The sequence below is a fragment of the Lithobates pipiens genome, unplaced genomic scaffold (genome assembly GCF_037356315.1).
Source record: "Lithobates pipiens isolate NorthernLeopardFrog02 unplaced genomic scaffold, aLitPip1_a1.2 Scaffold_16, whole genome shotgun sequence".
NCBI classification, from domain to species: Eukaryota; Metazoa; Chordata; class Amphibia; order Anura; family Ranidae; genus Lithobates; species Lithobates pipiens.
In genome coordinates, this window is record NW_027507748.1 from 24928995 (window position 1) to 24941943 (window position 12949).

A 12949-nucleotide genomic window follows, 5' to 3' on the forward strand; every position below is an offset into this window, starting at 1 on the left:
CAACACAGAGGAACCCTTGACATAACTTTCTGGGCTCAGGGAACCCCTGCTAAAAATTACGATATCTACAACTCATAATACATTAGTATAATGTTCAATGGGAAGAATGTTCCTTACATGTGGTCACTGGGAAGAATTACTACCTCACAGATAGCTACAAAGAACAATGGTGTCAATGGGAACCTACCTGAGAGGCAGAAATTCCTCATTGTTCAAGGGACCCCTTTAAACCCTTGGAGGAACCAGTGTATCTCCAAGTGTATTTTTAATTCTTTTATGACTGTGACAGTATTAAACTAGTCTTTCAGTAGACCGAAACATCTACTTGAAGGAACTGAAGAACTTGTCGTATGGGTTTAGAAAATTCCTTTGACCCTACCACCTTCCAAAGATATTTTGGAACCTTCATTGAAATGGAAACTCTACAACCATTTAAAGTGAATGAAAACAGACTGTTTCTAACTTCATGGGAAATTGTGGTTTTCCAAACCCATACTGAAATGATCTCCAGGAACAGCAAGATGTCTGATTGATTGTAACTCAGAACTCAACCACCATGAGCTTTAATAATGGTAGTTGCTCAACACATTGATGGTGCTCATCATCAAACAATGCTTTATTTCCATCAGTATTTGAGGTTGACTAATCTACTTCTAATGATCTCCAAGTGTTTTTGTAATTCTTTTACGACTGCGACAGTATTAAACTAGACTTCCGGTAGACTGAAACACCTACTTGAACAAGTAGGCTGAAACATCTACTTGAAGAACCTGAAGAACTTGTAGTATGGGTTTAGAAAAACCTTTGAGCTAACCACCTTCCAAAGACATTTTGGAACCTTCATTGAATGTGAAACTTTACAACCATTTTTAAGTGAAGTGAAAACAGACCACTCCTAACTTCATGGAAAACTGTGGCTTTGAAACTTAGAACAGTGGCTCTAAGACAGACTTGGAAACACAAAGTTTTTGGAAACAGCATACGAGAACCTCAAGAATGTTACCTATGATTCACAAGAGGTGGCAGCTGCTTTGATAGACATCTCAATGGTTAAATCAACACAAGAAGACAATACAACCCCCTCCCCCCCCCTTTTGGTATGCCCTCTCATACTTCAGTGAAGAGTTGTGCCATGCCGCAGGGGCGCCACTGTACACTTGATGTTTGAGTGAAGGAGCCGAAACGTAAGAACATTTTTTCTTCAATATCTCAGGTGTTCGTCTGTGAAATTGGTTCCGTAGACAGAGTATTTTTGGGCTGTGCCAGCCTCTCTCAGTCCTTGTCCTGTACTGCATCAGGAACTCTGAAAATGACATGAATAGACAGGTGTGTTGAAGTGCTAATTTCGTCACTGCAGATTTGCTGATTTTCGAGAGAAAAAAATAATAATATATATATATTTTATATATATATATATATATAACAGCCACGTATTTTTGCCCTTTTGTATTTTCATGTTGCTCTAACAGTTCCTTCTTGTCCTCAAAGCTGCAAAAGAAATTCATGGACGGGTAGGAGGTGAAGAGAGGGGAGTTATGGGTATCCAGGCAGAGCAGAAAACACATTGGACCATGCCGAACCCAGAACAGGATACTATTCAGTGACGGTACTAAATCCTTCCTTGGTTCCTCTCATCTCAGCTTTTAACAACTGCCGTTAACAATGAACCCACTTCCACCGCCCCATCCCACCCCCTCAAAAAAAAAAAAAAAATAGTAAATCAAAATTACATGTTTAATGCCGCAGAAACCAACAAAGAAACAAAAAGAAGTGCTCAGTTTTTATCCTCCAGATACCGGGAAATCTGGGCGGCTAAATGCGGGGAAAAAAAATGTCCACCAGAATGAAGTTTAAGAAAAAAAAAAAAGCCACAAAGAAACAAAAACACTGTAAGCGGCATGTTAAGAGACAGTAGGCCTTCTGTAATATCTTGTTATATTATTTTCTTTGTAGTGCTCTACACAAGTGGAAAATGGTTCATGTTTTATTTTTTGTAGCTTTTTCATGAACTTTTTTTTTTATTTTTTTTTTTACGTGTCTTTTTTGTCATTTTTTTTCCTTTTTTTTTAAAGAAGGGTTGTATATTTAGAGGCCAGTAGCGTGAATTCCAACCAGTGGAATCCAGGTATATCTACCAGGCCTTAAGGCCACCATCTGAGGGAGACTGGATAAAATATATATGCAGGTTATATATCTTGATATATATATATTCACCCACTCTCCGGAAATGTAATGTACCAGCAGGCAATAAAGTTCTTCATGTAGTACAAAATGTCAAAAAAAACAAAAAAAAAAACCTAAAAATAAAAAGAAAACTCTTAAATTCTAGTGCCATAGCTTTTGTTTTTGTTTTGTTTTTTTTGTTCGTAAGAATGAATGGTATTTATCCGTCTGAAACGTGCATTCTCATGTGGTCGTTGAACTGCTCGATTTGGTCAAACTTAGCTGGACAGACTGAGCAAACGTACGTTGTGCCCTCGGAAAATTCTGGGCCCACACTATTTGGAGGCCCGGGACGAGGGACTAGAACCGGGCCGGGAGTCGGAGCAGCGCTGGGGGGTGGAGCCAGTGATGGTGCCGGTGCTAAGGCAGAGACCAAAATTGGAGCTGGAACTAAGGCTGGAGTCGGAGCCAAAACCGGAGCAGGTGCCAAGACGGGTGTCGGAGGCAAGACCGGTGCTGGAGCCATGGTGGGAGCTGAAGGCAATCCTTGACCTGGAGTGGAGGCAGGAGCCTGCGCTGATCCTGAAATAGAGTTCAGAGGTGGACCGGGGACTGGGATGCTGGCAGTGCCATTGGTGGCGTTGTGAAGGGCCACGTGCCTCTCCAGCAGCGTCTTGTGAGAAAACTTCTTCTTGCACATGTAGCACTCATAAGACTTTTCCCCCCGATGCAGGCGCATGTGCACGTTGAGGGAACTCTTTTGGGTGAAACGCTTGTTGCATATGCTGCACTGGTAAGCCCTGACGCCTGTGTGCGTCACCATGTGTTTGATTAGGTAATCCTTTAATGAAAATGACCTCCAGCAGATGCTACACTGGTGCGGTTTCTCACCTGCGTCACACCAAGGAGAAAAGGAAAGAAAAAAGACAAAATGTTAGAAAAACTCAAAAAATAGTAACAATTTTGGGTGTTGTCAAAGTCTATATAAAGCTAAAACCTTTTTCGTTTTTAAATAAAGTGTGGATGGGTTAGAGCTCCTCTCAGGTTCGTACAGCTGTCTATGGCTTCACTCTATGTTCTGGTGGCCAATGTCACCAAGATAAAAAGTGAGGGGAATCCAAAATTTTGAGCTGTGACCACGTTATAGAGGGGGAAATCTTCCAACTGGAGCACCTGTTGCAGTGACAACTGTGCTAAAAGAGGGATTATGTTCACTTTGGAGGGAATTCCTCTCACTTATTGTTGTGTCTACAGCAGTGGTCATCAACCCTGTCCTCACGGCCTAACCCTGTCCTCAGGGCCTAACAGGCCAGGTTTTATGTATTACCTTGGGGAGATGCAGACTAGAATACTACAATCACTATATCACCTGCGATGTATTTCAGTTATATTGCAAACTTGGCCTGTTAGTGGGCCCTGAGGACAGGGTTGATGACCACTGGTCTACAAGACAGGAAGTGAAAACTCCCAACACAGAGGGCAAAAAAAGAAGCGGACAGGTGTTTCCACCTTTCTCTACTCTGTCAAAAACGAAAACAAGGTGTTGGCTTTGGGTATAAAGGTCTGCTTCCGAATTCTCTCTGTAGTAACCCACATTTAGTGATATGGGAGCTTACACAGTCTTGTTTTCTAAGTGCAAGCTCTTGGAATTTTACTTTGAAACTAACTTTACTACTTAGCAAGCCCCTGGCTTAAAACCAATATGTTTGACAATTGATGCGTTGGCCGAGCGCTGTACCCATGAAGGAAGACTTGGGTGTCCTTAGGGGTCACTAGAGTAGTCTTAAGGATGCAGAAAGGATTGGAGCACCACCGATCTAATGTGACAAGAGGCCGGAAGAGAAAGCCAACGTATTTTGGGGGTTTAAATACTGGAAAACATGTTTCAAAATTAAAGGATAGAAGTACTGTCTTCTCTGTTCCTGCCTACACTGACCTTTCTGTGCACTCTGTTTCTGCCTATATGGTCCTTTCTATGCACTCCGTTCCTGCCTATACAGTCCTCTCTTTCCATTCTGTTCCCGGCCCCCATATGGTCCTCTCTTTCCATTCTGTTCCTGCCTATACTGTCCTCTTTGTGCACTCTGTTCCTGCTTATACCATTTTCTCTGTGCACTCTGTTCCTGCTTATACCATCTTCTCTCTGCACTTTGTTCCTGCCTATATGGTTCACTCTTTCCATTCTGTTCCTACATATACTGTCCTCTTTGTGCACTCTGTTCCTGCCTATACCGTCCTCTCTTTCCGGTCTGTTCCTGCCTATACCATCTTCTCTGTGCACTCTGTTCCTGCCTATACCGTCCTCTCTTTCCATTCTGTTCCTGCCTATACTGTCCTCTTTGTGCACTCTGTTCCTGCTTATACCATTTTCTCTCTGCACTCTGTTCCTGCTTATACCGTCCTCACTTTCCATTCTGTTCTTGCCTATACCGTCCTCTCTTTCCATTCCGTTCCTGCCTATACCGTCTCCTTTTTCCATTCTGTCCCTCCCTATACCGTCATCTCTTTCCATTCTATTCCTGCCTATACGGTTCACTCTTTCCATTCTGTTCCTGCATATACTGTCCTCTTTGTGCTTTTTGCACTCTGTTCCTGCCTTTACCATCTTCTCTGTGAAATCTGTTCCTGCCTATACCGTCCTCTCTTTCTGTTCTGTTCCTGCCTACAGTATACCATCTTCTCTGTGCACTCTGTTCCTGCCTATATCGTCCTCTCTTTCCATTCTGTTCCTGCCTATACTGCCCTCTTTTTCCATTCCGTTGCTGCCTATACCGTCCTCTCTTTCCATTCTGTTCCTGCCTATACCATCTTCTCTGTGAACTCTGTTCCTGCCTATATCGTCCTCTCTTTCCATTCTGTTCCTGCCTATACCGCCCTCTCTTTCCATTCTGTTCCTGCCTATACCGTCCTCTCTTTCCATTCTGTTCCTGCCTATACCATCTTCTCTGTGAACTCTGTTCCTGCCTATACCGTCCTCTCTTTCCATTCTGTTCCCACCTATACTGGCCTCTCTTTCCCTTCTGTTCCTGCCTATATGGTCCTCTTTGTGCACTCCGTTCCTGCCTATACCATCTTCTCTGTGAACTCTGTTCCTGCCTATATCGTCCTCTCTTTCCATTCTGTTCCTGCCTATACCGCCCTCTCTTTCCATTCTGTTCCTGCCTATACTGTCCTCTCTTTCCATTCTGTTCCTGCCTATACCATGTTCTCTGTGAACTCTGTTCCTGCCTATACCGTCCTCTCTTTCCATTCTGTTCCTGCCTATACCATCTTTTCTGTGCACTCTGTTCCCACCTATACTGTCCTCTCTGTCCATTCTGTTCCTGCCAATACCATCCTCTTCTGCGCTCTTTTCCTACCTATAGAGCCCTCTCTGTACACTCTGTTCCTGCCTACACTGACCTCTCTGTGCACTCTGTTCCTTCCTATACTGACCTCTCTGTGCACTCTGTTCCTGCCTTTACCATTCTCAGTTTGTGACAGTACCCCATCATCCTTTATCTAGGAAAGCCAGAGAGAGATATGCACTCAAAGTATGGAGCATGGTGCAAAGGCTCCTAGGTGAGGCCTCAGCAATCAAAAACCAGTCTGAACGAAAATCAAGAAACAATGCTTCAATGGTCCCACCGCATCTTCACCTGTCCTCGGTGGGAACTGTGGTGGAGATGTGGTAGAATAAACAGCGAATCCCTCTCTATCCCCTTTCATCAGCAACAAAAGCTGGCTGGTTGCTATCGGTTTTAGCACTTCCCTTTACAAGATAATAAAGGCTTTGTGCATGAGCTGCAAGAACAGATGTTAAAATGTTTAGAGATGTGAACATATACCACTCCTTAATAACAGCACCCCAGGGGGACGGGAAAATGATTGTTATAAGGAATCTGGCTTCCGAAAAAAAAACACCATTATTCCCTTAAAAAGAATAACACCACATTGTGTATGGTGTGTGCTGTGACATCCTGTCCAATTAGACATTTATGGCCGGACTGGGAGCTTGCAGCCTGTCATTACGTCATGCAGCCAGCGGTGTGGTATCCCAACACTTACACAGGATCAGGGAACTACCCAGATTATTTAAAGGGGAGATACAGGACTTTATCCAGATACACCGACAGAAATATTCATTTTGGAAAGAATATAGGGATTGATAGACAGACAGACAGATAGATATCTGACTGATAGCCATATAAAGATAGATAGATAGATAGATAGATAGATAGATAGATAGATAGATAGATAGATAGATAGATAGATAGATAGATAGATAGATAGATAGATAGATAGATAGAATAAATTATTGATAAAACAGAATGACAGACAGATCAATAGCTTACATTATATAGATTCAACAAATACAGAGGTTGAGGGAGCGAGATAGATAAATAGAGAGATAGATAGATAGCTGATAAACCTGAATAACAGACAGATCAATAGCTCAAATTATTTATATTTAAAACAAAGGCGAAGAGAGTGAGAGAGAAATAAATAAATAGATAGATAGAAAACATCTATCTACTTAACTTTCTATTTCTCTCACTCTTTCTATCTTTGTATCTATCTGGCTAATAGCCATATAAAGAGAAATAGATAGATAATATGACTGAATAACAGATAGATCAATAGCTCAAATTTCAAAGCTCGATAGAAAGACAATAGGGATAGATAGATAGATAGATAGATAGATAGATAGATAGATAGATCGATAGATAGATAGATAGATAACTGATAAAACTGAATGACAGACAGATAAATAGTTCAAATTATTTAGATTAAAGGTAAAGAGAGAGAGAGAGAGAGAGAGGAATAAATAAATAGATAGATAGAAAACATCTATCTATCTACTTAACTTTCTATTTCTCTCAATTTTTCTATCTTTGTATCTAACTGGCTAATAGCCATATAAAGATAAATAGGTAGATAGATAGATAATATGACTGAATAGCAGACAGGCTAATAGCTCAAAATTCAAGCTCGATAGAGGACAGTAGGGATAGATAGATAGATAGATAGATAGATAGATAGATAGATAGATAGATAGATAGATAGATAGATAGATAGATAGAGAGATAAAACTAAACAACAGACAGATCAATAGCTCAAATTATTTAGATTTAAAATAAAGGTAAAGAGAGCGAGAGAGAATAAATAAATAGATAGGAAACATCTATCTACTTAACTTTCTCTTTCTCTCTCACTCTTTCTATCTTTGTATCTATCTGGCTAATAGCCACATGAAGATATAAAGATAGATAGATAGATAGATAGATAGATAGATAGATAGATAGATAGATAGATAGATAGATAGATAGATAGATAGTTAAATAAAACAGCATGACAGACAGATTCAATTATTTAGATTAAACAAATACAGAGGTAGAGAGAGATATATAGATAGATGGATAGCCAGATAGACAGATAAATTATTGATAAAACGGAATGACAGACAGATCAATAGTTTAAATTATGTAGATTACAACAAAGGTAAAGAGAGCGAGAGAGACATAAATAAATAGATAGATAGAAAACAGCGATTTACTTAACTTTCTATTTCTCTCTCTATCTTTGTATCTATGTGGATAATAGCCATATAAAGATAAATAGATAGATAATATGACAGATAACAGATAGATCAATAGCTCAAATTTCAAAGCTCGATAGAAAGACAATAGCGATAGATAGATAGATAGATAGATAGATAGATAGATAGATAGGTTAGCCTAATAGCCATATAAAGATTGATAGATGGATAAATGATTTCAACGAATTATCCAACTTCCTTTACATAGAAAATTACTGATATGACTGAATAACAAATTGATCAATATCACAAAATAATATAGTTAAATAAAAAAAGAAGCTTTTTCGGCCATATTTCTCCTGTGGGTCACAGGAGCACACTAATGCCCTGTACACACGGTCTGACTTTCCGACGGAAAATGCGCGATCGGACTGTCTTGTCGGAAGTTCCGATCCTGAATTTCCGACACACAAAGTTTGAGATCTGGATCTAAAAATTTTCCCAACAACAAAATCCGATCGTTTAAATTCCGATCGTGTGTATACAATTCTGACGCACAAAGTGCCACGCATGCTCAGAATAAATTACGAGATGAAAGCTATTGGCTACTGGCCTCTTTATAATCCCGTCGTACGTGGTTTACTTCACATCGTTCTGAACGTTAGGATTTTCCGACAACTTTGTGCGACCGTGTTTATGCAAGACAAGTTTGGGGCAAAATCTGTCGGAAAAAATCCAGTGGATTTTGTCGTCGGAATGTCCGACCGTGTGTACGGGGCATTACTCTTGCAATTCCTGTGACTCGGCAGAGGGACTCGGGTGCGATCTCGCACGAGTGCCCACACGGGAAGCGGCTTCCCATGGGGGGTACTGGCCAGAGGGGAGGGGCCAGGAGTGACAAGCGGGGAACCCGAAAAGTGAAGGTTTTGGGGCCGCTCAGTAAGTATAGATGTGTTATTTTTTTTTTATCTTTTACAACCCCTTTAAGGAAATAACTATGATTGTCCATACTCAGACACAAGGTAGTAATAGATATACAATCCAAAAAAGGAAAAATAATGTACTCATATGCCATATGGCCAAAAGTGTGTGAAAACCCCTCCAGATTACAGACATTTTAGAGAACTGTATACTTCCAACAGTTTGGTGAAGGCTCTTTTCTGTTCCGGCATGACTGTGCCCCGATGTACAAAGCCAGCTCCATAAAGACATGGTTTGACTCGTTTGGGATGGAGGAACTTGAGTGATCTGTACAGAGCCCTGACCACAACCCTACTGAAAACCTTTGGGATGAATCGGAGCCAGGTTATCTTATCCAACATCAGAACATGAACTCACAAATGTTCCTTTGGTTGAATGGGCACAAATTCCCAGTGACAACCCTCCTAAATCTTTTTGGAAAGCCTTCACAGAAGAGTTTAGGCCTCTATTTATAGACACCAAAGGTGGGGGGCTGACTCTACATTAATGGCCATGGTTTTAAAAAGGGATGTCTAACAAGCAAATACAGTGCCTTGAAAAAGTGTTCATTCCCCTTGACATTTCCCACATTTTGTCATGTTACAACCAAAAACTTAATTTTATTGGAATTTTATGTGATAGACCAACACAAAGTGGCACATAATTGTGGAGGGAAAATGATAAATGGTTTTCAAAATTCTTTAAAATAAATATGTGAAAAGTGTGTGGGGTGCATTTGTATGGCGCCCCCCTGAGTCAATACTTTGTAGAACCCCCTTCCTCTGCAAGTACAGCTGCAAATCTTTTTGGGGATGTCTCTACCAGCTTTGCACATCTAGTGAGTGACATTTTTGCCAATTCACAAAGTAGATATTTGTCAGCACACCATGGATCGACACAAAGTAGCATCCGAATGGATTATTTATTGCATGATCACAACACAAGGAGAGTGCAAGGTTTCAGAGTCACCCAGGACCCCTTTGTCAGTATTTTTGCCCATTCTTCTTTGCAAAATATCTCAAGCTCTGTCAGATTGGATGGAGAGTGTCTGTGAACAGCAATTTTCAAGTCTTGCCACAGATTCTCAATTGGATTTAGGTCTGGACTGTGACTGGGCCATTCTAACACATGAATATGCTTTGATCTAAACCATTCCATTGTAGCTCTGGCTGGATGTTTAGTGTGGTTGTCCTGCTGGAAGGTGAACCTCCGCCCCAGTTTTACAGGTCTAACATCATCCTGTATTTGGCTCCATCCATCTTCCCATTAACTCTGACCTGCTTCCCTGTCCCTGCTGAAGGAAAGCATCCCCACCACATGATGCTGCCACCACCATGTTTCACGGTGTGTTCAGGGTGATGTGCAGTGTTAGTTTTCTACCACACATAACATTTTGCTTTTAGGCCGAAAAAGTTCAAATCGGGTCTCATCTGACCAGAGCACCTTCTTCCACATGTGTGCTGTGTCCCCCACATGGCTTCTCCCCCAGATTTGTGGAGTCCCCCAGATTTGTGGAGAGCACGACTAATAGTTGTCCTGAGGACAGATTCTCCCACCTGAGCTGTGGATCTCTGCAGCTCCTTCAGAGTTACCATGGGCCTCTTGGCTGCTTCTCTGATGAATGCTCTCCTTGCCTGGCCGGGTTGATGGATTGAACAGAGCTCCGTGAGATGTTAAAAGCTTAGGATATTTTTTTTATAACCTAACCCTGCTTTAAACTCCTCCACAACTTTATTCCTGACCTGCCTGGTGTGTTCCTTGGCCTTCATGATGCTGTTTATTCACGAATGTTCTCTAACAAACCTCTGAGGGCTTAAAAGAACAGCTGTATTTATACTGATATTAAATTACACACAAGTGGACTACATTTACTAATTAGGGCACTTCTAAAGGCAATTGGTTCCACTCGATTTTAGTTAGGGGTATCAGAGTAAAGGGGGCTGAATACAAACGCTTGCCACACTTTTCAGATATTTGTACAAAAGTTTGAAAATCATTTATCATTTTCCTTCCACTTCACAATTATGTGCCTACTTTGTGTTGGTCCATCACATAAAATCACAATAAAATACATTTACAGGTTTTGGTTGTAACATGACACAATGTGGAAAATGTCAAGGGGTATGAATACTTTTTCAAGGCACTGTACTTTAAAAATACAAAGAAGCAAAACGCAATGAAAGGCATGAACGTACCTGTATGTACAAACATGTGCTTCACATAGTTTTGTTTGGCGGTGAAGGTTTTGTTGCAGAGAGTGCACTCATAAGGCTTTTTCTCTCCCTGCACGCTGCCTGTGCTATGTCCTCCTTGGGGTTGTTGGTTTTGGATTTGGGAAGGATATGATGGCATTCCTCCCTGGGAAACAGACACAAACTGGGGCTGCTGACCAGCCAGGGGTTGGGGCAGGCTGAAGAGAAAAGGCTTGGGTCCGGTGCCAGCCGCCTGCGTTGTGAACAGGGCCGGAAGGTAGGTATTGCCCGCCGTGCCGATGACCTGGGTGTTGCTGGTCAGAGTGAGCGGCATCCTCAGGTTGCTGGTGAGGGTTTCGGTCTGGCGTAAGTACAGCTGAGTGGTTGGCATAGCTTGCCCTATGGACTGGGTTACAGAAGTCTGTAAGACCCCTTTCTCGGTGCTATTGCTAACACTGATGACTGTGCTGTCCATTTTAATGTCATTGCTCCTCTCCGGAGAAGACGAGCTGGTTTCTAAGTGCTGTTGGTTCTGGTTCTCAACGCATTCGGTGGACAAGGCGTTAGACTCTAGTTGAGAGGGATCCTGTTGACCCTCCCGTACAAGGTTAGGCATATACTGCTGCTCCGACGTGTCGGGCTCTGTGCCAATGGATGAGCTCACTCCAGAGTCGAAGCTCTCTCCTTTTGGTTCACTCTCCGTGCCTTCTGCTTGATCGGTGTCTTCAGTGCACTCTTCGGACTCATTGCGTTCGAGGCCCTGCGGCCTTTGCTGACCGTAGTAGTCATAATCGTCTTCCACCTCCTGCTTGATGTGTATGTTTCCCATCAATGTCTGAATCCGGACGGGGCGCGGTTGTTTGCGGCAGTGGGTGGTTTCCGGGGTGGTGGTGAGATACCGCTCCATCCTCTGAGAGCGCTGGTGAATCCTCGTGATCCAGCTAGGCTCTTCTATGTGATGTTGTCTAGGCAGCCCCAAGGCAGTTTCGTGATGGCTGACCAGGGCTCCGCTGTAAAACGAGCGTTCCCCACTGCCATTTTGCATGGAACACGTGTATAAGGCAGAGTAGATCCTGTCCACGCTATGCTGACGGTGGCTCTGCAGAAAGCCAGATTCGGTGTCACTACTTTGCCCAGAGGTTCCGGATTCCGGAGTCCCCCTGGGCGTCTCTTGACCAGAGTCCGGTATGAGAGGATAAACCCCACCCACGTTTTGTGAGACAATTCGCGTGCATTCGTCTATGACGGTTTTTATCTGCAGGATGCTGGCAGCAGTAAGGATTTGGAGGGCCTCCGACTGGGAGACCCGCAGCACTCCGCTGTACATAAAGTCAATGAGCTTCTGGACCGCATGGACTGACACCACCGACGGGATCTCGATGTCGCTGTAGCCGAGCAGCAGCTTGTCCTGGAAGAATGGGCTGCCAGCGGCCAGCACGCAGCGGTGTGCCCGCAGCATGCTCCCGTGGATTCGCACCGTCACGTCACAGAAGTGGCCACGGTTGCGCTGCTCGTTTAGCGTCTCGAGCACGGAATTGCTGAAGTTGTGAAGGTTGATGCTGTGAGTGCGCTCTGTCATCCCCTTGCAACTGAGGTCACCTGGGAGGAGACACAAAATGGCCGACAAGATGTCAATATCAAAAACTGAAACGGGACAATTATTAAAAACAAATCTACATAAAAAACTTTATTGTGAATAATGTAATAATAATTATAAGTAATAAAAATAATAATAATTGTGAATAATGTAATTATATTATATTATAATAATTATTGTAAAAAAAAAAATTATTGTAAAAAAATAAAAACATATCTACATAAAAACTAAAAAACATTTCAACGTGTATTTGTCCCAAGGGCCAGTTTACTGTTCTTCAGACTTTAGGGGGGCCGGACTGTGGCCATTGGGAGTAGAGGATGACCTGAGGCCAGTTGGAGTAAATAATGCCCCATTCTTGGTATCAGTGGGAAAAATAGTACCCCAATCGATGGTGTCAGTGGAAGGATTAGTACCCCATCAATGGTGTCAATGGGAGGAATAGTACTCCTTCGATGGTGTCAGTGGGAGGAATAGTACCCCATTGATGGTGTCGGTGGGAGGCATAGTGCCCCATTG

General features: G+C 42.5%; 1 protein-coding gene across 1 annotated transcript; it reads right to left on the reverse strand.

Moving 5' to 3' along the window:
- Positions 1 to 1745: 1745 nt before the first annotated feature.
- On the reverse strand, positions 1746 to 12481 carry ZBTB20 (zinc finger and BTB domain containing 20). The gene is made up of 2 exons (XM_077479700.1): positions 10837 to 12481; positions 1746 to 3054 (listed from the first exon to the last, which is right to left on the reverse strand). The coding sequence occupies exons 1-2, from the start codon at positions 12410 to 12412 to the stop codon at positions 2384 to 2386; spliced, it is 2247 nt and encodes a 748-aa protein (XP_077335826.1). The 5' UTR covers positions 12413 to 12481; the 3' UTR covers positions 1746 to 2383.
- Positions 12482 to 12949: the final 468 nt, after the last annotated feature.

What these genes read in the sequence shown, in the direction of transcription:
- ZBTB20 (XM_077479700.1), bottom strand. Translation starts at nt 12,412, where the DNA reads ATGACAGAGCGCACTCACAGCATCAACCTTCACAACTTCAGCAATTCC. An exon ending in GCACATGTTTGTACATACAG is followed by an intron (nt 3,055 to 10,836) that starts GTACGTTCATGC and finishes GGTGTGACGCAG; the next exon opens with GTGAGAAACCGCACCAGTGT.